This window comes from Rhamphochromis sp. 'chilingali', assembly GCF_963969265.1.
Source record: "Rhamphochromis sp. 'chilingali' genome assembly, chromosome: 21".
NCBI lineage: Eukaryota > Metazoa > Chordata > Actinopteri > Cichliformes > Cichlidae > Rhamphochromis > Rhamphochromis sp. 'chilingali'.
In genome coordinates, this window is record NC_137949.1 from 9137619 (window position 1) to 9164737 (window position 27119).

General features: G+C 40.3%; 3 protein-coding genes across 5 annotated transcripts; all 3 read left to right on the forward strand.

Annotated features, from left to right (window-relative positions):
* The first annotated feature begins 2279 nt into the window (after nt 1–2279).
* LOC308388969 (uncharacterized protein) lies at nt 2280–9508 on the forward strand. 2 transcript variants are annotated; one of them, XM_080870033.1, is made up of 6 exons: nt 2280–2298; nt 5372–5435; nt 5555–5584; nt 7293–7454; nt 8444–8579; nt 8704–9508. In XM_080870033.1, exons 2-6 carry the CDS (start codon nt 5426–5428, stop codon nt 8783–8785), a joined length of 420 nt encoding a protein of 139 aa, XP_080726159.1. In that variant the 5' UTR covers nt 2280–2298; nt 5372–5425; the 3' UTR covers nt 8786–9508. The 2 variants fall into 2 exon arrangements, with proteins under 2 accessions (XP_080726159.1, XP_080726160.1); XM_080870034.1 differs by lacking the exon at nt 2280–2298 and having other exon boundaries at nt 8725–9501.
* A 3834-nt stretch (nt 9509–13342) lies between these two features.
* Nucleotides 13343–16619, forward strand: LOC308390037 (interferon alpha-inducible protein 27, mitochondrial-like). The gene is made up of 4 exons (XM_080871713.1): nt 13343–13460; nt 13580–13609; nt 14875–15036; nt 16204–16619. Exons 1-4 carry the CDS (start codon nt 13451–13453, stop codon nt 16302–16304), a joined length of 303 nt encoding a protein of 100 aa, XP_080727839.1. The 5' UTR covers nt 13343–13450; the 3' UTR covers nt 16305–16619.
* Nucleotides 16620–19820: 3201 nt separating this feature from the next.
* On the forward strand, nt 19821–22140 carry LOC308388974 (interferon alpha-inducible protein 27-like protein 1). 2 transcript variants are annotated; one of them, XM_080870045.1, is made up of 6 exons: nt 19821–19856; nt 20154–20247; nt 21038–21156; nt 21293–21322; nt 21452–21613; nt 21792–22140. In XM_080870045.1, exons 3-6 carry the CDS (start codon nt 21147–21149, stop codon nt 21872–21874), a joined length of 285 nt encoding a protein of 94 aa, XP_080726171.1. In that variant the 5' UTR covers nt 19821–19856; nt 20154–20247; nt 21038–21146; the 3' UTR covers nt 21875–22140. The 2 variants fall into 2 exon arrangements, with proteins under 2 accessions (XP_080726171.1, XP_080726170.1); XM_080870044.1 differs by having other exon boundaries at nt 19827–19856; nt 20154–20197.
* Nucleotides 22141–27119: the final 4979 nt, after the last annotated feature.

Consider the following 27119-nt stretch of genomic DNA (forward strand, 5'->3'; position numbering starts at 1 on the left):
AAACTTGAAGTTCCAGTTTATAGTATCATTTAAAGTTTAATATTGATCTCCACTATCCCATGTCCAGTTCTGCCTCATTAAAGGATGTAGAAACTTATCTTATACTGTGATTACACATATTTTTGAAGTCTAATCATCATAATAATAAATGTGATATATAAGGTGCAAAGAAAGAGGTCCTGTTTGTGACTCTCCTGTGAATGTACAAAATCCTACCACATGATAACAACACTAACCAACACAGTCACGTGTTCTCAGTTTGCTCAAAGTTAAGTCTCGCCAGAAGAAACTGAAGAAATTATTAAATTAGTCTTAGCCCCGCACTTAAATGAGATTGAAATGATTATAATATTTATTTTCTATTTCCCATTATCTGACGTGCTGTGATGCAGGGGTGATTCTAGGATCAGAGATTTTGGGGGTGCTGAGCACCCAGAGAACTGCTCAGCCAGGCAAGATAAACTTTACTCGTCACAATGAGACTTCTTCCCTGTCTCTGTCAGTCCCTGCATCCTTAAATGTCTCCAGTTGTCCCAAGTTCCCTCTGACTGTCTCCTTGGTGCATTTAAACCCCTGTTCCTCCCTGTCCTCATCGTCTGTTGTCTTCATCTCCGTTATCAGTCATCATAATTTTACCATCTCTATGCAAGTCTGCAAATTTCTTTATTAAATCATAAGATTCTTAAATTCATCAAGTCTCTCTGTGCCTGGGTCCTCGTCACAAAACATGACATCACTGTTTTGTACATTTTAACACAATTTAATCCCCACATTTGCAAAACACTTTTTTAAAAGTCTGTGACAAAACCATCAAATCAGATAAAGGTTATTTAAATGCTGCAAAAGAAGAATGGATTGGAATTTAAAAAAAACAAAACAAAAAAAAACACACACACACACACATCCTAACCTTAATTACTTTACTGGGGGAAAATGATGAATGATGATTATGGTGAGTAAGAAGTAAACTGAGTGCATTTTTTGGACAGAGATTCACTTTTAATGTGTATGTATAATACAATACAGATATATAAAAATACACTCCAAAAATAGAGTCATTGAAATGTACAAAATATTGATAAAAAAATATATATAAAAATGGAGGCAACTTTGCCTATGGTACAATGTATGAAAATATCTTTACTGCAGATACTACTATGGCTCTGCAGATTTATTTCTTTTATTTTAACCTATGTTGCCTCACCTTGAAGTTGGCAAATCTGTCTATCACTTTTTGGTGGTCAACTCTCTCAAGCAGTTTAGCAGTTCATTTTGCCTGTCACTGTTCCCTGTCTGTTTTCCTACCTGGTTCTTCCTGACCTTGCCCTTTCTCCTCACGTTCCCCTCTTTCCTCTCTCCCTCTTTGGACTGACAATCATACACAAATAGATTGTATTCAATTAGATGAAAAAATGACATTAATATGAAAAAAAAAATACTATTAAGATCACTAATAAAAAAAAAATCCTCTCTCAGTGTACTCTCAACCAAAAGGCAACCAAACCATATGTACATCTAATAAAAGATATAAATATTGAAACACTGATCCAACATTATCCTTTATTGACGGATCATTTGTTCTTACACTTTTACCTGAATGTGGCTCCTGGGTTTAATGTCGGCACATATGACAAAATAACCAGCTTCTCTCATTCCATTTAAAACAGGACAGTGGTAACAACTTTAGGCTACGGACAATTTTAAGTTTTAGATTTTAAATATACATTTCAATGGGAGCAACAGGACGGTCAAATGTCGCTGATTTTACTACAGAGCAGGACTGATTGTAGGGTAGAAAACATCGTGGAAAACACGTTTCCAACACTGCAGGTTACCTGGGTGAATCAGCTAAAAAGAAACATGTTCTGACTCCTACCTAACTATATAAAGAGTAACTGAAGGTTAAATGTAGCTAATATGTCCTGTTTTAAGCCAGGCACTTACACCTCTGCTCCGCTGTGTCTCAGCCACCATGCTCTGGCAGCAAGAGCGCTAGAGCCAGAGTAGGGGAGAGTAGTGATGGGTCGTTCGCGAACGAAATGGCTCTTAGAGCCGAATCTTTGACGTGGACGATGCGAGCCGGCTCCTTATCGCGAGCCGGCTCCTTATCGCGAGCCGTCACGTGGGTTTGTTTTTCTTTCTCTGAGCCTCTCTCTCGCACTTTTTTTCTGCTTCACTCAGCACGTGAGCCTTGTGCTTTATGCTGGGCAGAGGGGGGAGGGGCGGTAGTTACACTCAGTAGCACAGGAACAGAGCCAGAGAGAGAGAAAGAGAGGCAGGGACAACAACATTAGAAAGGTATAGTAATCATCCACAACTATTTTCGGTTGCAGATGATAAAGGATTCAGAAAGTTTATTCATGCAGGTCCATATGACAGAGAATGTGCATCTTCTGTTTGTTTTCATATTATAATTTATATTTAATTGTGTTGTGGTTTGCAGTGTTTTGTGTTCTTTTCACTTTAAATTTGTAAAAGGAAAAAGCTGAAAATTTAAATAGTTAAAAGTTGAAATGTGAATAGTTGATTTTTGTATTATATGATTTATTTATTACATTTTATGTGGAGTGAATAAATAAAAGTATATTTACGGTGGCCCCTAGAGATAAAGCACATACAAATTTCAAATCACATACAAACTCTGAAGCATGTACAAACTCCAAAACACGTAAAAACATGTACAAACTCCAAAACACGTAAAAACTCCAAAACACGTAAAAACACGTACAAACTCCGAAGCACGTAAAAACTCCGAAGCACATAAAAACTCAAAACACGTACAAAAGACAACAGAAGTGCTCCAGGATGCTGGGCGCAGTGTTGAGCCTTTGTTATCTTGTGGCTACACAAGCCAGCAAGTACCAACGACCGGATTTGTTGTGTGGTAGTAACAGGTAAATGAACTTTTTTTTAAATTATTTGAATATATATGAGTGCCTGTGTATAAATACACAAACAATACACACATGCTTTCAATTGTATAATTTAAGTGATCTAGTAGCTCTGCTTTGGAAGTTCAGTTCATGCTAGAAATGTGTTTTGGAGTTTGTACGTGTTTTGTCTCTAGGGGCCACCGCATATATTTATATATAAACATTAGGGGTGCAACGATACACAAAATTCACGGTTCGGTTTGGTTCGATACTTTGGTGTCACGGTTCGATATTTTTTCGATACAAAAAAATGTTCATGCATTTTTAATTTGTCATTTATTAAAATTATAAATATATATTTTAACTCAAAAGTACAGTTTTTGAATTTAACCCTAACCCTTGTGCGTGTTTTTTATTTTGACAGCGAATGCGCACCTGCGGACCACTTATGTGCAGCCCTGGTTATTTAGCTCATCATATTGCAGCCACAGAAATTATTTTGTCCATGAAACCATAAAGCTGCACTTTCTTTTTGCCTCATAGTCTGATTTGTCATAACTTCTCCGTTTTGTGGTAAGCTTTTCTTTGGCTGTCACTTCTTCACCCTGACCTGTCTTATTTGGCTCAGCAGAACTGAAATGCTTTTACACACTCACTCACATAAGCTCAGCGATTCTCTGCACGATCAACCTCTCACATGTTTAAGCTTGCTGCGGGAGATTTCACTTGTCATGTTTGCATAGTAAGCTAATGATTGATAAGACGATGTCAGAGGAATTGGTGCACAAATTATCATCACTCACAGATCAGTGCTGTCGCTCTCTATACACAGTTCGCACGATTGCAAAGTGAAAGCAAAAAAACAAGCGCAAATTCAAACGCGACTTCAATATGTCACATATTGACAGTGGTTCACCGATGCCAATGACATAATTACCCAGCTACATTTCCGAAAGAATGCAAAAGCATTGACATATATTTTTCCTACAATAGCCCGACGGGCAGGGAAGAGATAGATTTTGGTAGCCCGACTGAAAAAATCGCTAGCTCCGGGACGTCGGGCTAGCGATATTGCAAGCCCTGTATCTGATTGAGGAATCACTCATCTTTGGAAAAGAGAGTTTATTACAGAGAAATGTCTCTTTCCAAAATAAAAGCTATACTATCCGCTTCTTCTGGGCTATATTCTCAGCAGCATAAGGAGAATCATGTGCTAACAGCTGTCTAAATGACTCGGCTAAAGTTAGTAGCATGCTTGCTTTTTTTTGTCTGCTTCCACTTGTCTTTGCACTACGATGATGTCGGCGTAAATATGCAGTCATATTCGTTGTGTTCCCACTAGTGCTTTCAGGTTAATCTCGTTGAAATTACCTTAACGCCACAACACGGCAAATCTACCGCCGATCACTCCGTGCATGGGGCTAGACGGCCAACACGTTAACGAGCTAACTGCGCTAACACACTAGTTCACACCAATGTAATTGAGCATTGCATGGCACATTCAACATACTGTTTTACTTTAGTCCATGACTCGCTTACCTTCAGGGTCATACGTCACATGAAAACCAAAATAATTCCAAACGCCAGATCTGAATGAGGTTCAATTTGCCTGTTGCAAGGAGAGCTTAACTTCTGTCTCGCTAGCTTGCCCTGCGCTCTTCCTTCTGACTATGCTGTCTGTGTTGAGCGCTCAGTGGATCTGCGCTCGACAGTGCAGCCTAGGTGGAGTAGTCGAACACAGATTCACTGAGCGCTCAACACAGACAGCATCGTCAGAAGGAAAATTGATAAAATAAATTACAAATGTTGTATTGTTCGATACATATGCGTACCGAACCGAAAGCACTGTATCGAACGGTTCAATATCGATACGAATATCGTTGCACCCCTAATAAACATATATAAATAAAACCACTTTTTTTTACGTTAGCAATTCCTTTTGTGCATAATTTTATATTATTGTTAATAATAAATTAATTAAAGCAACAAAACAACCTGAAGAGCCGGTTGGGAGCCGAAAGAGCCTGGTCTTTTTAGTGAGTCGAACCGAAAGAGCCGGATCTCTAAAAAGAGCCGGAAATCCCATCACTAGGGGAGAGGCGAGCTGGAACAAACCATTTTGGGAGGGGGGGGATTATCTATACTTTTGTTGTTAAAATGTTATGTCTCAACCAAATACTGTATGCTTTTTTTTTATTTTTAGTAGTGTGTCACACAAACAACAAATATTGTCAAAACAGTAAGAAATATTGGGGGGTGCTTTGATTCATTTTAGCCCCAAAATGGGCTAAAATCGCTGTGATGTTTTATCTGAAATTGTAAAACATCTGAACAATCATGATCCAAAACGGATAATATTCAAATATTAATTTTGAGGAAACTGCACCATGTTTTAGTTTCTTCTTTTCGTTTTGTCTTTTGATGAAATGGAAATGTTAAGTTTCGTTTTTCATTCGTGACCTATAAAAACAGTAAGTGTGCCGCTCTGACCGTGTCAGTGTTAGGGTCATGGAAGCAGTGCCACAAGAGCAACGAAGCGGAACTCCGTAAACATGCGTGTTGGTGAGTATTTTAATACACGTATTACTTTAAAATAACGATACTCGTGTGTTTAATGGTGTGACGGTGCCATGATGATAGCAAATGTTGGTGCTGATGTGAGCTTTGATGTTGTGTTTCAGGGACGATCGCTGCTGTTGCAGGGGGAGCAGGTAAGGCTTTGGACGGTCTGTATGGTCACCGGGGTTCAACCTACCCACGGTATCTCTCTGTTATGTTGATCCACTACCCTGCAGTCAGGAGAAGCGGTCACACGAAGCTGGGTGTCGGCTTGATAAGCTAACCCAGGGCTTGATTGGGGCTGACGCAAGGATGGATTTTGGCAGCATGTAAACAATTTGCCACCAACACGGAAAAGAAAAATGTTAAGGAATAAAGTGAAGTGTAAGAATATAGATTTATTACTGATGCGCATCAGGGAAAGCACTAAAACTTTAGAGTTTTGAAAAACTTTAGTCCGTCCTACTGTCTGCACTCCGAGGTCTGAGGGATTTTCTATGAATAGTGACGCTATTTTCAGAAAACTGAGTAGTTAGCAGGCGTTGTTTCATACCTGCTGATCGTTAATCATAACTTGAACCCTGTGTGCGCCATTGTAATTACAATGTAATTACACACTCTCACACTCTGCTGTGTTCAGTATCTGTATAATGTTTTTAACCTCTTCATATTTTTTGTATAGTTTTCTCTTTCTTTGTAAAATCAGCCCTTGAGCTGCCAGCACGCTTACACTTCCCAACAGCACCAGCCCTTTTACGTGAGCGAGCAGGGTGAACCCTGGATACACTCAGTTTCTTTGATAACAGCTTCATGTGACCACTTATCTGGATCAAATCCAGATAACTGAAAGATACCAGCAACCTTATTTTAACATGTAAAGTGAGCCCAGGATAAGATGTAATCCTGCCTCGTACCTCAGGCCTCTGCTTATATAAAAACGCCATTGTAATTACAATGTGTGCGCCATTGTAATTACAATGGCGCACACAGGGTTATGCTCTGAAATGAAATATAGAGATCGGTATGCATGAAATCACCACCTACTGACCAATACATCATCCAGACAATAGGGTTCATAGAAAGTCCCTCAGACCTCTGTGTGTGGACAGTAGGAGGATCTAATGTTTTTGTGTTCGTTTTTCCCTGATGTCATTAATAAATGTAGATCTTTAGATACAACCTTATTGCTTCCAACAGGAAAAATTACATTATTATTGTTGCAATAATACATGATTGTGAAACAGGACAGAAACTTGTACTTGCTGACCTTGATTATAATCATCAGGTTCTCCTGTGCCTCACAGACAGAACTGTGATATTGAATCTTTTAACTTTTCCTGGCTTCAAATAGGCCAGACTTTATTCATATAATGTGTATTTTCCAGTCATGCTGTCCAAAGAGCTTAGAGGGCACAAACATTCATACAGCACTTTTAATACTAAACTACTGTAAAGTACTTTTTTCCCTCTCACACACTCTCACACTCTGCTGTGTTCAGTATCTGTATAATGTTTTTAACCTCTTCATATTTTTTGTATAGTTTTCTCTTTCTTTGTAAAATCAGCCCTTGAGCTGCCAGCACGCTTACACTTCCCAACAGCACCAGCCCTTTTACGTGAGCGAGCAGGGTGAACCCTGGATACACTCAGTTTCTTTGATAACAGCTTCATGTGACCACTTATCTGGATCAAATCCAGATAACTGAAAGATACCAGCAACCTTATTTTAACATGTAAAGTGAGCCCAGGATAAGATGTAATCCTGCCTCGTACCTCAGGCCTCTGCTTATATAAAAACTTTTTACATGGCATATCATTTGTAACAGTCACACTGATGCTGGTGTTCTCGTCCATGTGCAGTCGGTGCAGTGGCCTTGGCTCCTGTTGCTCTGGGGGCCGTAGGTTTCACCTCAGCTGGAATAGCTGCAGGCTCCTACGCTGCAAGCATGATGTCTGCTGCTGCGGTGGCTAATGGAGGCGGAGTGGTAGCTGGAGGCCTGGTGGCTGTTTTACAGTCAGCAGGTAGGCTTGTTGTCTGACTTTACTATAGTCTCATTAATAGTGCTGTACACATTCACTTTATTAGGAACCAAAGCAAAGGTGACCTTTGCTCCTGTTGGTGGTGACCAGTATATGGCTCGTAAAACTCTGGCTACTCAGGGACTGAAATACAAATGACTGATAACATATTTACAAATGATTCAGCTTAAAGTCTATTTACAGACTTAAATGGAGACGGCCTTAGTGTCAATAAGATCAGTTAATTGTTCCAGCCTGTGTTGTGTTACAGGACTAAGCTTGTGGTGCGATTAGACTAAGGACTATAATCCTGCCACACTTTGAACTCTTTTATTATAAAGTGTAGTTTTATTGCCCTTGCACTGAGTATTGTCCACATATACAGACATCACATTTTGGGATGTCTGGACCAAAATACTAAATCTTGCTCTACAAGGGCCTGATATCTGCTTTCGAGGACATTATACTGCCACTGTTCTATCAAAATTTAAAATGAATGTCCTCATATGTGGACATATGTGGATCTCATTTTTCTCAGAAACAAAAATTCGGTAAAAAAAAAAAAAATCTGGTAATTCTTTGTTTTTAAATTCATCAGGTCCCAATCAACCCAAATAGCAAAGAAAAATGAAAAATGCATGCCATGAAGGAGTTCGGGTCTTAGGAGATTAAAAGGGACTTGAACATGAGTGTGCAGCTGGCAGAGCCACAGAAAGGACATGTTGCAGTTATGTCAACACTGACCCAGTTCTGATAAGTTTGCCAATAGTTTTGAATCCATGCCGCAAAGAACTGGGGCTGTTTTGAGAATCAAGAACCGTGTATTAGTGTACAAGCCATAGGACATTGTTTAGTTTATGAAATCTGACACCACTGAGGGGGCAGTGATGCCACAATTAGGTAGCAGTCAGTACAGTTAGTTTGATTCCTGATAAAGTTATTGGCAATCTCAGCTGCTTGACTTGGAATATTTGTCCTCATTCCTCCCAAAGGTGCAGCCGGGCTGTCGGGGGCTGCCACTGCGGCTGTGGGCGGTGTTGGAGCTGCTGCAGGAGCAGGACTGAAATGGCTAGGAGGTCTCATTTTCAAGGACAAAGAAGACGATGAAGACGATGAAGACAAAAAGAAGTAAAGTAAAAATTTAAATGATCTCACGTGGAAAATTTTAATGATATTTGTTGGCACAAGATATTAAACAAGAGTGAAGAGTTGTCATTTTTAAAGATGTGCTGTACATTTGTCGCTCTTACAGCTTTGCCACTGATCATTTCAGGTGTAGGAATGGAAACTCGCCATACCCGAGGCTCCCTGAACTGTCCTCACACTTTGCCTGAAGGCTGTGGATTCTGATGATGTCATTCTGATCATTCCTTTTGTGCCTCTGGGTGACTTTTTCTGTGCACGCTGGTATAATATTAGTGAACTACATATGACTGAAAAGCATGACTGTTTTTAAGCAAGTGTGGATTTTTTTTTCTCCTACATCTTCTAAAATTTGTATCTCAATCAATGATCTAATTGCAGGAAATCCTAATTCTAAAATTCTGAATGGTGTTGTTGCCACTGTCCTCACTAAGATAAAGCTAAACTTTGGTAAGAAAGTCTGGTTAAATTCTTTTAACATTCAGTTATTTGGATTTCCTAAAACCTTCTACCCATTTCCATAATACTGCCTGCAGATCAGCTCAGTGCATCAACTATGAGAAAACTTTCTTTGGAAAATATTGTAAACTGTCTAGAAACTCTTCATTTATTTACTTTAGTCTTTAACAAGAGCATTTTGACCAGTTTCAAACATCTTCACCTCTCTGCACTTCTTTCTGGCAGTAGAATTGTTAAATGTTATTACTCACTACAGTTAGCTAACTATTTATTATTAGCTCAAAATGAAGAGTGGTTGAGGTTTTTTTTTGTTTTGTTTTTTTTTTTTTTTTAGAATCATTGTTTTATGTTTAAAATACTTTGCGAACACTTCATTAAACATAAAACTGCATTTATTTTTTGGCAAATTCTATGTAATATATCAAAAATAAAAGTATTTATTCTGCAGTAATCGGTGTTACATGGATCAGTATTACTGCTGCAGGTGATATTGTTAACTATCAGTGTCTACAATGAGATTAAAAATTAATGAAAAATTAACCAAACAGCTGGTTAAATTTTCTACAAGTGATTTCTCAGAGATGTTGGTCTGAAAGTGCTGATGGAGGCTACAGCTGTTCAACTTGCCTGCCTTATGAAGTCATATATGACAGGGGTTCCCCTCTCCATCATCACAGCTTTTATTACTAATGTGCTAAATAAGTAAAAAAAAAAAAAAAAAAAAGGTTCATATATCACACGTGTTGGTCCAGGTCTTTACGAAGATAAAACTAATTATGATGATAAATAAGGGTACTTGTTTACTTGCTAATGCTAGCTTTGTTTCCACACAATACACAACTTGTAACTGATCTCAGGGATTTCCACAACATGGATTTATGCACAAACAATCAGCTACAAGCTGCTGTCCTCTTAGCTTGACAAGATCCAGCCATGATTAACTGGGCACAGATGTTGATTAGGACACCTACCATATATTGATTTCAGTAGCTCTATAATCAAGCAGTGTCAAGTCTACTTTCAGAGACAATAGCCAACTGTGGCCATAGGATGGCAGTGATGTAAAGGATGGACGCAGACAGTCATGAGTACAGCTTTATGACAGAATGCTGTTTGTGCTGAAACAAGAGTGATTGCTTTACTTTGGTATACTTTAACTGATGTCTGTTTTTTTACATTTAACTGGACAAACATTGTTTGCCTTGCTTGGCCTGACATAATACCATGAGACTCTCTTCACAAAGCATTTTATTTACCCATCTTCTGCAAATTCTCCAACAAACAACATTTCCCACTCTTAAGATAATTAAAATTTATCTGAATAGATATTTACTGGCATTTGGCAAAGAAGAGGTACACACAAAGCTAGTGTTAGCTTTCGACAGGAAGGTTTATTCTTCCTCAATAAGATTCTAATAATGCTGATAAAACTAGAAACAAAAGCACAGCTCTATTCAGTATTTTCCAATGACGAACACATGTACCAAAAAAACAAAAAACTGCTTTATCACTTTATCACAGCACCTGACTCAGGTAAGGTTTCTGATTAACACTGCTCTCAAATGAGATTATGACTATAATGAAATGACTATGATATTTATTTTCCATTATCTGTTGTGCTTTGTTTAAATGTCAAAAATCACTGGGAAAAGCTTTAAATAATTTATCTTTTATATGTGATTTAAAAACAAATCTGAATTGCAAAACATCTGAACAACCATGCAATATACATAAACGGAAAAGTTAAGTTTGTTTTTTCATGTTACCATATGTGGCGAGACGAGGTTGGGATATAAAGTAAATACTCTTCAGTTTTAAAGAACGACAACGCCACCCTGGGAATTTCACCCAGAGAATACTGGAAATGACACTAAATCACCAGAAAGGCACTTAGGTTCGCTATACTCAGTCCAGAGACGAGGTTCAATGATCAACAAATTCACAATTTATTGGTAATTATTTAAAACACCGAATAAAAACATCATAAATATTCAAATACAAATATGCTTAAAAAGGTATTCAGAGCTGAGGCTTACCAGTGGAGGGGCAGGGATGCCACATACAACTAAAGAAAGAAAACACACCAAAACACAAGTGCAACACACTATCACACACTCACACTAATAAACTAGACAAGGCAGGTGTGTACACTCAAGGGATCCCACCACCAAGGCACCCTAGTCTCCTCCACGTCGGCACTCCGCATCTGAATAAAAGAAACAAAGAAAATGTTAATATATTACAACAAACTAATGTGTAGCACCGGGGGATAACCCAACTGCAGGACCACACTGGTGATCCACAGCTAGAAAAAGGGCCTCCCACCAGTGGTGTAACAGAGAATCCAAACTACAAATCAAAAAGCAATAAAACAACATACAATCTGAATAAAACTCTAAAATCTGGAGCAAACGGAATCGCCGTACTGCTCCAACTTGCCGTCCACACGACGATAAGTTAACAGTCAATCAATATGCACGCCAGCTGACTAGTGATGGGATTTCCGGCTCTTTTTAGAGATCCGGCTCTTTCGGTTCGGCTCACTAAAAAGAGCCGGCTCTTTCGGCTCCGAACCGGCTCTTCAGGTTGTTTTGTTGCTTTAATTAATTTATTATTAACAATAATATAAAATTATGCACAAAAGGAATTACTAACGTAAAAACAAGTGGTTTTATTTATATATGTTTATATATAAATATATGCGGTGGCCCCTAGAGACAAAACACGTACAAACTCCAAAACACATTTCTAGCATGAACTGAACTTCCAAAGCAGAGCTACTAGATCACTTAAATTACACAATTGAAAGCATGTGTGTATTGTTTGTATATTTATACACAGGCACTCATATATATATTCAAATAATTTAAAAAAAAGTTCATTTACCTGTTATTACCACACACCAAATCCGGTCGTTGGTACTTGCTGGCTTGTGTAGCCACAAGATAACAAAGGCTCAACACTGCGCCCAGCATCCTGGAGCACTTCTGTTGTCTTTTGTACGTGTTTTGAGTTTTTATGTGCTTCTGAGTTTTTATATGCTTCTGAGTTTTTACGTGCTTCGGAGTTTGTACGTGTTTTTACGTGTTTTTGGAGTTTTTACGTGTTTTGGAGTTTGTACGTGTTTTTGGAGTTTTTACGTGTTTTGGAGTTTGTACGTGTTTTTACGTGTTTTGGAGTTTGTACATGCTTCAGAGTTCGTACGTGATTTGAAGTTTGTATGTGCTTTGTCTCTAGGGGCCACCGTAAATATACTTTTATTTATTCACTCCACATAAAATGTAATAAATAAATCATATAATACAAAAATCAACTATTCACATTTCAAGTTTTAACTATTTAAATTTTCAGCTTTTTCCTTTCACAAATTTAAAGTGAAAAGAACACAAAACACTGCAAACCACAACACAATTAAATATAAATTATAATATGAAAACTAAAAGAACATGCATATTCTCTGTCATATGGACCTGCATGAATAAATCCTTTATCATCTGCAACCGAAAATAGTTGTGGATGATTACTATACCTTTCTAATGTTGTTGTCCCTGCCTCTCTTTCTCTCTCTCTGGCTCTGTTCCTGTGCTACTGAGTGTAACTACCGCCCCTCCCCCCTCTGCCCAGCGTAAAGCACAAGGCTCGCGTGCAGAGTGAAGCGGAAAAAAAGTGCGAGAGAGAGGCTGAGAGAAAGAAAAAAAAAAAAAAAAAACCACGTGACGGCTCGCGATAAGGAGCCGGCTCGCGTCGTTCACGTCAAAGACCCGGCTCTAAGAGCCATTTCGTTCGCGAACGACCCATCACTACAGCTGACTCCGATAACCGGCATGCATATGGCCGTTGTCCACGCCGACGTCCACTGTAAAAGCTGACAGCAGCAGGGAAGAATTCTCACAACGGGAACAGACGGTAAAAGCACAGCAAGGCAAAACAGCAGCACTTCAGTTCACGTAGCTTGGCGCAAAACTAAGGTCCACACTTCCTGCGAAACATAATAAATAATTACTATAAAAGAACAATAGAAGGCAGAGAGCGTAACAAAAGTTGATTACGTACCAAATAAGCCGGGTCACAGAACGTAAGCAGAATAGCTCAGAGGAGGCTTCTATAGCTACGACCAGCCGCGATGGGGGCTTCAGAAGAATAACCCGCAAATGATCTCCACCACACCGAGGGGAAGTCAGGTGACCAAAAAGGAGATCACAGGCAAGCGACGCAGAGACACTCAAATGGCCACTATTTATACCAGCGCCCCCTAATGGGCCAGGCTGAAAGTGGGTTGGACCGAAGGATAACATTCATCCTGCCACACATAGAAATACCGGAAGTGTCTCCGTGGCAGAGTCAGTTGAGACTGTCACTATACGATACGCAAACATAGAAAGCGGAACTCCGTAAACATGCGTGTCGGTGAGTATTTTAATACACGTATTACTTTAAAATAACTATACTCATGTGTTTAATGGTGTGACGGTGCCATGATGATAGCTAATGTTAGTGCTGATGTGAGCTTTGATGTTGTGTTTCAGGGACGATCGTTGCTGTTGTAGGGGGAGCAGGTAAGGCTTTGGACGGTCTGTATGGTCACCGGGGTTCAACCTACCCACGGTATCTCTCTGTTATGTTGATCCACTACCCTGCAGTCAGGAGAAGCGGTCACACGAAGCTGGCTGTCGGCTTGATAAGCTAACCCTTGATTGGGGCTGACGCTTGACAGGGATTGTTTTTGGCAGCATGTAAACAATTTACCACCAACAGGGAAAAGAAAAATGTTAAGGAATAAAGTGAAGTGTAAGAATATAGATTTATTACTGATGCGCATCAGGGAAAGCACCAAAACTTTAGAGTCTTTTGAAAAACTTTAGTCCGTCCTACTGTCTGTACACCGAGGTCTGGGGGATCTTCTACGAATAGTGACGCTATTTTCAGAAAACCGATTAGTCAGCAGGCGTTGTTTCATACCTGCTGATCCTTAGTCATAACTTGAACCCTGTGTGCGCCATTGTAACTTATGCTCTCAAATGAAATATAAAGATTATGCATGAAATCACCACCTACTGACCAATACATCATCCAGACAATAGGGTCACTGTTCATAGAAAGTCCCCCAGACCTCTGTGTGTGGACAGTAGGAGGATCTAATGTTTTTGTGTTCGTTTTTCCCTGATGTCATTAATAAATGTAGATCTTTAGATACAACTTTATTACTTTACGTTTTCCTGTTGGAAGCAAATGTTTTACAACATTTTCTTTGTTCTCCAGCAATAATACATGATTGTGAAACAGGACACAAACTTGTACTTGCTGACCTTAATTATAATCATCAGATTCTCCAGTGCCTCAAACACAGAACTGTGATATTGAATCTATAAACTTACACAGCTTTTCTGGCTTCAAATAGGCCAGACTTTATTCATATAATGTGTATTTTCCAGTCATGCTGTCCAAAGTGCTTAGAGGGCACAAACATTCATACAGCACTTTTAATACTAAACTACTGTAAAGTACTTTTTCCTCTCACACTTACACTTGACAACAGCACCAGCCCTTTTACGTGAGCGAGAAGGGTGAACCCTGGATTAACTTAATTTGTTTCATAACAGCTTCATGTGACCACTTATCCAGATTGCCAGTGTTGGGGTAAGTGAATCCAGATAACTGAAAGATACCCTCGATATGCTAAACTTGCTTTAACATTTAAAGCGAGCCCAGGATAAGATGTAATCCTGCCTCGTACCTCAGGCCTCTGCTTATATAAAAACTTTTTACATGGCATATCATTTGTAACAGTCACACTGATGCTGGTGTTCTCGTCCATGTGCAGTAGGTGCAGTGGCCTTGGCTCCTGTTGCTCTGGGGGCCGTAGGTTTCACCTCAGCTGGAATAGCTGCAGGCTCCTACGCTGCAAGCATGATGTCTGCTGCTGCGGTGGCTAATGGAGGCGGAGTGGTAGCTGGAGGCCTGGTGGCTGTTTTACAGTCAGCAGGTAGGCTTGTTGTCTGACTTTACTGTGGTTTCATCAATAGTGCTGTATACATTCACTTTATTAGGAACCTACAGTGGCCCTGAGAGGCAAACGGACCTCAACTTAAGAAAACAGCAGCAATAAGAAAAACGCTGCAAAAGCACACAAAACACAACGGAAATAGGAAAAAACAGATTTCCGAAAGCACAAGGGAAGTGTTTCTGGGGAGACAATAACCCGACGGACGAGTTGCAGGAACCAAAAATATACTAAGAATTGGGCTGGGAGACACTTAAAAGAAGTGGAGCATCTCTCAGTTTTGTGAGGAAAGAAAAGATTAGAGGTAAGTGTGTTAGCCTAACTATTAGCCTAAAAATCCGTCATCAGTATTAGTTTTGTGTGCTTTTGTAGCGTTTTTCTTATTGCTAGTGTTTTCTTAAGTTGCAGTCCGTTTGGCCTCTCAGGGCCACCGTAGGAACCAAAGCAAAGGTGACCCTTGCTCCTGTTGGTGGTGACCAGTATATGTATACTCGGGGACTGAATAATTCAATACAAATGACTGATAACACATTTACAAATGTACACACTGATTCAACTTAAATCAGTTGAATCGTCCCCATTTAAGTCTGTAAACTTAAATGGGGACGGCCTTAGTGTCCTGTGTTGTGTTACAGGACTAAGCTTGTGGTGTGGGGCGATCGTGCCTCAAGAGTTGGCAGTTTGTCTTGTAATCAGAAGGTTGCCAGTTCGAGCCCCGGCTCCAACAGTCTTGGTCGTTGGGCAAGACACTTCACCAATTGCCTACTGGTGGTCAGAGGGCCCGGTTGCGCCAGTGTCTATGTGTGGCTACAATGTAGCTTGCTATCACCAGTGTGTGAATGGGTGGATGACTGAATGTAGTGTAAAGCGCTTTGGGGTCCATAGGGACTAACTAAAGCGCTATACAAATGCAGGCCATTTACCAGACCCTTAAAATGACTTTAGTGCCTACAACATGAGTGAGGTATTGGTGTATAAGCCATAGGGCATTTTTTAGTTTATGAAATCTGACACCACTAGGGGGCAGTGATGCCACTATTAGGTGGCAGTCAGTTGTTTTGATTCCTGATAAAGTTAGAAGCAAACTCAGCTGCTTGACTTGATGCAACATATTGAAGCTGTGAATATTTTCCCTCCTCCCTCTTGAAGGTGCAGCTGGGCTGCCGGGGGCTGCCACTGCAGCTGTGGGCGGTGTTGGAGCTGCTGCAGGAGCAGGACTGAAATTGCTGGCAGGTGTCATACGGAAATAAAAAATGTAAATAATCTCACATGGCAAATTCTAATGATATTTTGTTGCCACTGCTCTTCCTACTAATGAGCATTGTTGTGATGTCAGAAATATGAGTGATACATTTTTTTTAACTGTTTCAGTGAATGAGTGAAAGTGTTTCTGCAGTCAGTGTTTCTGTGCACCAAAGAGTAATTCCACAAATTCAGAGTGTTGTAAAAATTTCAGGATTTAACGAAATTTTTTGGTCATACCACGTTACTGAAGTGTTTAAACTAAAGAGTGTTCTAGTGTTTATTCATTCAAGGTTCAAAATAAAGGAAGATATTAAACCAGAGTGAAGAGTTATCATTTTTGAAGATGTGCTGTACATTTGTCGTTCTTACATCTTTGCCACTGATTATTTCAGGTGTAGGAATGGAAACTCACTAAACCCTTTCCTTCCTTCTCTAAGCAATATTTTACTTTGTTGAAAGATCTAAATAAGAGTAACTGAAATTAACTTAATTAAAATGCATTTCAAAGTGTCTGCTGGCTCCAGTGTTTTTAAAATTTGTAATGGTACAAAAGATTATTTAAAGATTTAATCCTCACACAATCTTCCCCCCCCCCCCTTTTTTTTTTTAAGGATGTGCAGATGTTTTTTTTAATGTTCTACACTAAAACTTTCATATCAATTGATTACTTTATTGTAGGAAATTGTAGTTCTAAATTTCAGAATGGTGTTAATGCCTTTGTCTTCACTAAGGTGAGTCTGATTTATTTATTTTTTAGCTTTCAGGTGCTCGTGTTTTGATTTCTTAAAGCCTTGCACCCGTTTCCATAATCTTACCTGCAGATGAGCTCAGTGCATGTATTATGAGGAGTCTTTCTGTGGAGATTATTGTAAACTTTCTGGAAACTGAGGCATTCGTGGGCTCTATAACTCATTCTACTTTCTTTGCTTTCCCTGTTTTGTTTTTTGCATAGCACTGGGTGAAGCTGGTATTTGATCCCCTACAACCCAGTCAGAATTTTGGCACATTTTCTGGACTTTTATGGAGTGGTTGATATTTCTGCATTACATTATGATGTTTAAAATAAAAACAACTATGCTTTTATTTTGCATGGATTTTTATTTTCACATTAAATTCAGAAAATTTCTTCGTATCAGTCTTGGGTTCAGATCAAACAGCTTCATGCTCTACAATGATACCTAAAAATGATGCATTCAAAATAGCAGTAATCTTAATCCACCATATATTTAACTTAATTTTCAAATTTTGCTTTAAGCTGAGTGTCTGACGTTTCTAAAATGATGCTTCATTTGAGATCTGTCACATGACTAAACATCTGGTATTTGTTCATAGTGTAAATCTTAACGTGTTCCAGTCTGGTTACAAATGGTTGAGAGCAGCCAACCCACTGTTCCTCCAGCACCAGCAACACCTCCAATGCCAGCTCCCGTCAGACCTCCCATACCTACAGTGAGATTATAGACGCCATCAACTGTTTGTTATTCATGTGTAAAGCTTTTATGCTATTCTTTTTGATGCTTCTCTGTATGATTTGCATTATATCTGTTTTATATATTTAAATATGTAAGCAATTTTCTTTGCAACATCTAAATAATATTGTTTAAATAATTTACTAATTAAATCAAAATATCTGGTTTACCCCAGGACTGCAGGGTTGCTATGAGACCTCCTGCTGCAACTCCTCCTCCATTAGCAACTGCAAAATATGACATCAGTTTGGCAGCAATGGAGCCTGCTGCTATTCCAGCTGGAGTGAACCCAGTGCAGCCAGAACGGCTGGAGCCAGAGCCACAGTGCCAGCACCTCCTGAATATTATTTTACATATATATTGGAAAGATTTTCAAATAAGAAGTAACAAGAACCAACCTTAGTTACAAAAAGTTTATTGTGAAATGTAAATAAAAACAGAAGACAGTGATGTGGTCCTGCCATGAAATTTAAAATGAGCTAATGTTATTTCTTGAAATAGTAACATGTTTTAGTTGTTCAACTGTAAATAAAGTTTATGTTTATAAGACTTGCATTGCATTGTGGGTTGCGTGAAAGCGGTGAATCACGTCATCTGACAGCTTACCTCCGACTATAACGACTCCCTTGAAAGACAAAGAGTGAACAAAATCGCGCATGGAGTAAGAAATTCATTAAATTACACTGCATGAAAAATAATTAATAACATAAACAGTAAAATATGAAGGATTTACATATTCCTTCCCAGCCCATGATCTGTCCACATTCAGATGATACAGAGAGTGTATCCGTAGTTATGCGCAGATATCCACAGTGCAGTGGTATATTTTGTCCAGTGCATCCCCCCCTGCCTTTTTATAATTATTGATAGAAGTTTCACTTTCATTTCTTAGTAAATGATACTAACTGCCCACACGTGAACAGCAGCACCGGACAAAATACACCACTGCACTGTGTGGGGTCGCAATTTCAAGAGGTTGTGTGAGCAATTCCTCAGGTTAGAAGAAGGTTGATTTCAGCTCCCAAATTCCAATTAAAGTCAAAAACCACAAAAATCACAGGAGAAGAGCAGAGGTCTATGCCAGTTGTTTTATTCAACAGTGAAGTTCAGCAAAAAGAAGGAAAAGCAAAAGCTCCCCTAGGGTGTTTGCCGTAGGCGCATGCAGGTTGGGACCAACCCCAATGGACAGACAGCAGGGAAAAGCCCTGATGACTCTTCTGTCCCCTTCTTATGGGCCAGTAACCCCACCTCTTGCTGCTGGGTAACTTTCCACTTGTCCTCCAGCCAAAAACAGCAGAGCAGGGTCAGGTACCGACCAAGATACAGGCAGGGGCCAGTCAGGACTCTGGCTAAGGGCCGTCTGCAGAGGGGCACCCTTTGATTAACCCTTTGCTTTGCCTTATCACAGTTGGTCACATCATGGTCAAAAGTCACACATTAACATACATCAGCAAGTGGCATAATCTTATGACATTACTTCTGACTGCAGACAGGTGTTGATTTTGCTACATGCGAACAAATATCTGATGATGTTTATTGCAGATATGCAGTATACACGTCATTCAAAAAATCCACAACAACTATGCTGCTTCTGGGTAAAAATATTATCATTGTATTAGTATTTAGTTACTTGTATTTTCCTACCATACACAATAGTAGAGACATACATTTGAATAGCCCATAAAGTCCATACAAGCTCTGCATAATAACCTGTCTTTTGTTCATTTATAGTTCAGGCAAAATCACAGAAATACACCACTTAATGTGTGAAAGCATAATAAATGGATGGATGGATGTCAACCCCCTGAGATCCAACCTCAGAATCACTTTCATTTCCCAAGAAACAACAGCTGACCCTCACACTTGTATATGAGGCACAGTCAAGTCTTAGGCTCCTCATCCTGTGTGAGATAATGGGTCTAAGTGAGTACAGCTGCCTTTTTCACATCGTCTATAGCTACATCATATAAGCTCATGATTATAGCGTCACAAAAAATGTCTAAATAATTACAGCTGGGCTGAGGTAAGATGTTTTTTTCTTTCTTTCCTGTGTTTCAGTGACAGCTGTAGCGATCACAGCTGGGGCAGGTAAGACACTTAACCTTACTTTGTTTTTGTTTTTTTAATCACTCAAGCTCATAGGAGAAGTCATAGTAGATATCATACATCACTGCTAAATTGCTTTAATAAAATATCCTTTATTCACAAAGTCTAAATTGTGGATGTCCCCCCTTTTAATTCTTTGTGAAACAGTAAAGGTAGAAATCTTTGTGTAAATAACATTTACAAGTTACTCAAGTCATTTAAAAGTAACAGACCATAACTGGTAAAACTGGTCCAGAAGGCTACTCAGGACCCATTTGTTTGTTGTTGTTTTTTAATCAGGATGGAATAGACAACTAGAGGGCTTTTGAGGCAGTTAGAACAGGGTGAGTTACCTTCATCATCGGCTCCATCTAGGCTCTACACTGCGTATTGGGTAAGGCCCGAAGGATAAATGACTAGACATTTAAACTAAGAGCTGATCCAGACTTCCTGTATTGGGGTGCTGGTTCCACAGATAGACACACGTCATTATGCTGCAGTGAGGATAAAGCTTTCCCTTCTGTTGGATTCTACCTCAAGGTCAACTAAAACACTTGAATATATATTTGAATATATTTAATTCTACCAGGCGCTCCTGCTGTTTCCTCTCTCTGTTTGTTTTGTTTAAACAAAGACAGAGAACAAAACAGAAAATATATTACCTGCGAACTACAAGGTTGCTATGACACTCACTGGAACTGCACCTCTGTAAAATATAGCAAAATATGACATCAGTTTGGAAGTACTGGATCCTGCTGCTATTCCACTTGAAAAGAACCTCAGTTCAGCCAGAACAGAAGGAGTCAGAGCTAGTTTCCATCTGCAGTCCCCGGGGGAGGTCAAAGAGACATAAAAACATGAAATGAATGAATCATGTGGTGCTTACCTCCTAGATAACATGCACTGGAAAAAATACAATACTGCAATGTGGTACTTTTGGGTATAATTACTGTAAATTTATTTGTATTTATTTTTTCTTACCATATATAATAGCATGGAAATACATTTGCAATGACCCAAGTGAAGTCCATACAAGCTCTCCATAACGAATTGGGGTTTTTTTTAAAAAACTTTTAGGCAGGGTGACTAAGCAACTTTCTCTCTTGCAAAATCCCTGAAATACTTCAGTACACCTCAGAATCACTTGTTCCAAAATGACTGAGGAAGCGTTGTTTACTTCACAGACCCAGTGACGCCCACTCTAAGAGTTTCGTTTCCTAGGAATAACAGCTGACCCTCCCACTTATTTATAAGGCACAATCTAATCTTAGGCTCCTCATCCTGAGTGGAATAATGGGTCTATGTGAGTACAGCTGCCTTTTTATATTATCTATAACTACATCATATAGGCTTATGATAGTAGCACCACAGAAAATGTCAAAATATTTACAGCTGAGCTGAGGTAAGATGTTTTTTTTCTTTCTTTTTTTGTGTTTCAGTGACAGCTATAGCAATCGCAGCCGGAGCAGGTAATACAGCTGTTTGTTTTTTTTATTTATTTATTATCACTCAGGCTGGTAGAAGTTGCACATATCATACAAGTATTCATTTCGAAGCATCCTGATGATCAGTAACCAGGTTTTTCTTCCTGTTGTCAGGTGGAGCAGTGGTGTCTGCTCCTATTGTCCTGGGGGCTGTAGGTTTCACCTCAGTTGGTATAGCTGCAGGCTCCTACGCTGCAAGCATGATGTCTGCAGCTGCTGTGGCCAATGGAGGAGGAGTGGCAGCAGGAAGTGTGGTGGCTATTTTACAGTCAGCAGGTAAAAAAACAAAAACAAAAAAACCCTTAGTATGATATACCGGACAGGCCTTATAAACAATAACATGTCGCTGTGTTGCAGTGAGGATAAAGCCTCCCCCTCTTCTCTGCAGCTCAGTTACTTCATCTAACTGCTCGATCAGCTGTCTGGTGTTCTGAAGCCTGTTTTCTCTCTGCAGGTATGGCAGGTCTGTCTGGGGCCGCCACCGCAGCCGTGGGCTCTGTTGGAGGAGCTGTGGGATTTTTGGCTACTCTCATCTGAGACCAGGAAATTATGATAATCAGAAAGAAAAATAATAACAAAGAATATAATTACTGTTGTTAGAAACAGTTGCCAAAAGTATCAGCGTCATGCTTCAGTAAAGCTTGGCTGAAATGTGAGTGCTGGTAATGCTGTGGTGTTTTATTACGAAACACATGGACACGGTCAAATTGTGCAACTTGTTAAAAACGTTGATGGTCTGCCCAAAATGATTTCTGCTATATAAACTGTTGGAAATAAATTGCTGACATTTAATCTGTCAAACACATCTGAAACATGTCTCTCATTAATGACATCTGAGCAGTTTTGTGCCAGAAAGAACATTCCAGTCAAAACACGATCCAGTTTGTGTGGCTCTCTGTCGCCCTCTGTTGTTCAGCTGTGAACACAAAGTTTTGTTTCTGAGGAAATGAAACCTTGCTTGCTATAAAAACCAGCCCGTTTCAGAGCAGCCGCAGAGCAGATAAAGACATGGACCCCGGTGAGCCATTCGTCTTTGATAGAAACCAGCTGAGTTATGGCCCAGTGTTCTTATGTTGTGTTACAGCAGTGGTTACCAATTTTGTTTTGCTAGGACCTCGCTTTGTTTTACAAGAAAATCATCCCCCCGCATAAACACATCCTAAAACCAGTTTTCAAACCTTTTGTAAACAATTAAACAAATAAAAGTTAACTGCAATAAATTACAGGTTGCAATTAAATAAACCACTACCTCTTTTAAAAATCAGAAAAACATCTTTAATTATTTTACATATAGTTGTTTTTTTTAATATATACAGGGCTGGACTGGGACAAAAGTTGGCCTGGGCATTTTGACTAGAGACCGGCCCACCAGGTATTATAGGAAACGCCATAAAGTCTTTGAATGAAAACAAACGCTGTCGTGACAGTGATGTCTGTCGTGATGTCTGTCTTGATGGTATATGTATGATTTCTATACATTTTACATCAGATAAAAACTTTAGTTGTAAGATCCAGATAATTATTTATTAAAAGCCAGACATTTTAAATGAGAATAAGAAAGAAAAGTATTTCTTTGTGCCCCCCTTTCCCTATTAATGCCCTACCTGACCCCCTGGCAAAGCTGTGCTAGACCCGCCTCTGCACAGTTACCAGCTGTCAGCTACGTAAAAAAAGGATCCTGGTGTTATTTGTCTCTCAGAAACGGTTCATAACTTCCCTTCAACTTATTCATGTCACCTAAAAGGTAATGACCAGCAGCTTTACGGTCGTGGCTGCAGAAAAAATCAGCTGATACAAGTAATATTAAATAAATTCTAACAACAGCTGATCAAGCTTAAACGTGCTGCTGTTGTTTAGCGCGACATCCGCTGGTTTCCTCTTTCTGGCGCAAAGCGGGAGATAAACAAACAAGAGAGACGGGACTTGCGTCAGAAAAACCGATCAGCTGATCATTGATCAGTTTCATGATTGAGGTAGCAACAGGAGAAGGAGGGAGAGAGAATGAGAGAAGAGGCATCAGTGGGTAAAGACATAGAATAACTCCAGCTTTTTGTCTTTTTTCATTCTAGCTGAAGTACGGGACAAATCGTGTTCCTTTTCAGTTCAATACGAAATGCGGCTGCCTCAGGTCTCTCCTCCTTCCTGCCCTTTCCCTCATCCACCTGCTGGCCTCTGTGGAAGCTCCGCCATAGCCACCACCAAACATCAGAGTTATTTTTACACATCTGCCAGCATCTGGCTAATCCACCACCTTTCATTTTTTATACCTGTCAATGGAAATTATATTTAGTAGTCAGTATAATCTTTTAATAATATAAGTTTATTTATGGTAGAATACTGCATGTAATCATTTGTGTTTAGAAGTATATAGTTGGTGGCATATTGAAAGAATGTCTCATCCTAGGAGGTCTGTAACGACTTTGTGTGCATTCAAGAGTGCACTGGCATTCACACCCACATCCTGGGGAACTGGGAGAGGTCATACCTTCTTTTCCAATTTTACGGTAGGATAAACGTAGCTAGTCTAAGTCCCATTTTATTTAAATGAACTGCTGGATTTCCAGACCAGCAGGTTTACGGAAGTCTTCACGGGGTCACAGCTTAACCTCTCTCTCTCTCTCTCTCTCTCTCTCTCTCTCTCTCTCTCTCTCTCACACACACACACACACACACACACACACACACACACACACACACACACCTAAACATCCATATTCCAATGTAATGATCAAACGCACCCACTGATGTATAAATAAAGACCAGGGCAGTGGCAGAGCGTGAGTCTCAGAGCTCTCACTCTCAGTGCGAGTGCTCTGTACTGCCCTTGCATGCAAGTAAAACTGTGTGTTTCTCCTCTCTGATTCTCAGCTGAAGAAGTGTCTTAGAATACATCTTTTGACATTTGTTTTGGTCCTTCGTAGCCGGAGCAAAAACATCAGAACTGTTATCCGTGACTCTGTTCCAAGATCTGGCGGACTGATTCCTGACGCCGTGGGGAGCCAGCACCGAAGTCTGTGCACAGCCCTCTTAGACGAGGAGGTCCCTCGAAGGTGGACTTGAGTCCGGGCGGTCTGGTCCACGGCGGTGGGATTCAGTCTGACGATCCGAACCACCAGTTCGCCAAAAGGAACTGTGTTTAGACTGGTTTTAGAGGTAGCCGTAAAATATTTCGTGACAAATTAGTACGCAAATGTCTATGTGTGTATGTGTCTGGAAGTAAGGGTTACATGAATAGGATGAGGGACCTATGGATTCTTCGATACCCAACATCCACAATGACGGCGAAACAACTAGTAGCTCAGTGTTCCAACATTCGAAAGAAGGGACTGCTCTCACAGCTAGAGATTGACGAGGTACAACATAAATGCTACGGCAAGGGGGAGCCAGGTCAGGGGGGAGATATCATCACCCCCACCCGAGATTGGGTACCAAGCCCCAAGTGCGATAGGAGAAGGATTGTTGAGTGCAAGAGGAACTGACCTGAAAGATAGGATCATGGCCAAGCTTGAAACCTGGATCCCCCGTAGCTGGTTACCAAGATTACGTGAAGTACCCACAGAAGGTCTGCTAGATTGTAGCAATGGGAATTGCATTTACCTGTGTGTTCCACCCGGAGTCTAGAGAGTGTAACACCGGAAGGTGAGAAGTAGAGACTCATGACTGGTTACTAAGAGTTTAATAAAAGTTTACCTCGGAGGAGGGAAAGTTCAACCGAGCATCTTGTGGAGTTTATAGAGAGAACAAGATGAAACATGGTGGCAGCGGGGTCTAGAGTGATCCACACCGCGCTTTGAAGACAACAGATTGAGTGGACGGTATTGACGCGTCCAGCTAGGCTAGTTAGCCTCGGAGGTGCTAACGGCTCAGGACAGCAGGTGAGACGCTGACGAGAAGAGCGCAGCGGCGTCTACGATGGATGGATTGAAGCCACCCGCACAGTGGAGTATGGATTCAGTGAACCTGTCTAAAGCGTGGAAAACATGGAAAGAAGAGTTTACACTCTACACGGAACTAGCTCTGCCGGATGCTGAGGAAAAGGCGAGAGTGAAGCTGTTTTACTATCTGATCGGGGAACAGGGCAGGGAGCTCTGTGGAACGCTGATCGGAGCTGAGGCAAGAGTAACAGTAAGTGAGCTGATGAGAAAAATCGATGAACACTGTAATCCCAAAGTTAATGAGACTGTCGAGAGATACAGATTTTTTGCACGCAATCAGGCTCCTGGAGAAAATATTGATAAATATGTTACGGACCTGAGAATGCTGGCGAGCACCTGCAACTTTGGACAATTAAAAGACTCACTGATCAGAGACAGGATCGTCTGTGGCACGAACAGCTCCAGTTGGAGGGAAAGGTTGCTCAGAGAAGAGAACCTCACATTAGACAGATGTCTAGATATTTGTAGAGCAATGGAGATTTCAAGAGAATACAACAAAACAATAGCGGGACAGGCTGTGGAGGAACTGCATGCAGTAAAACAAAAAGAGAGAAAAAGACTGGATAAAGAGATATCATGCAGATTTTGTGGAAGAGCACATGAAAGACTCAGATCAAAATGCCCAGCATATGGAAAAAAATGCAAAAAATGTGGCAAAGAAAATCATTTTGCTATAGCATGCAGGAGTAAAAGCAGACAGAGTGAAAATGGAAAAAAGGTCCACACAGTGACGGAGCAGAACTCGGATTCCTGTGAGGACATAATGACTGTCACAGCTATGACACAGACTGCAGTAGAAGTGAACCAGATCAAAGCATCAGACATGAAAAAACGAGAGCAGCTGTTTGCAGGCATGATGATTGGCAACAGCCTGGTCAAGTTTCAAGTTGACTGTGGTGCAACCTGCAACGTTATTCCCATCAACTTGTTGAACCCTAACATCAAAATGGAGCACACAGACAAGGTTCTTGTGATGTACAATAAATCAAGGCTGTGTCCATTAGGAAAGTGTAAGGTCAAGCTGACAAACCCATGAAACAACAAAAAGTACAGAGTCGAGTTCCAAGTGGTAGAGGAGGACTGTAAAACAGCTCTACTTGGGAGAACAGCTAGTGAAGCGATGAAGCTAATACAAGTTAAATATGATAACATCTGTGCTTTGGACAGCTCAATGACAACAGCTCCATCAGAGAAAAACGCATGGTTGATGCAAGAGATAAAGACTGAGTTTCAGGATGTGTTTACAGGAGATGGATGTTTGCAAGGTGAATATGAGCTGGAAATCGACACAACAGTGCAGCCCGTCAAACTGCCAAAACGCAGTCCCAGTGTCGATGATGAAACCACTGAAAGAGGAACTGATGAGCCTTGCAGACAGACAAATAATAGCACAAGTGGAAGGTAGTACTGATTGGATCAGTGGGATGGTGACAGTGCAGAAGCCAAATGGCAAACCCAGGATATGTATTGACCCAAGACCGCTCAACAAAGCTTTGAAGCGTAGTCACTTCCTGTTACCAACAATAGATGACATCTTGCCAGATGTGTCAAAAGCGAAAGTTTTCACAGTTTGTGACGTGAAACATGGCTTTTGGCATGTGAAGCTTACAGAAGAGTCAAGCCATCTCACGACATTCGCAACACCATTTGGTCGCTTTCGTTGGCTGAGAATGCCGATGGGGATCAGCCCAGCGCCAGAGGTCTTTCAGCGCAAACTGATGCAAGCGTTAGAGAACCTGCCAGGCACATACATCATTGCTGATGACATCCTGATCACTGGAAAAGGAGAGACGACTGAGTTGGCAGAAATGGATCATGACAGAAACCTGAGACTTTTCCTGGAACGC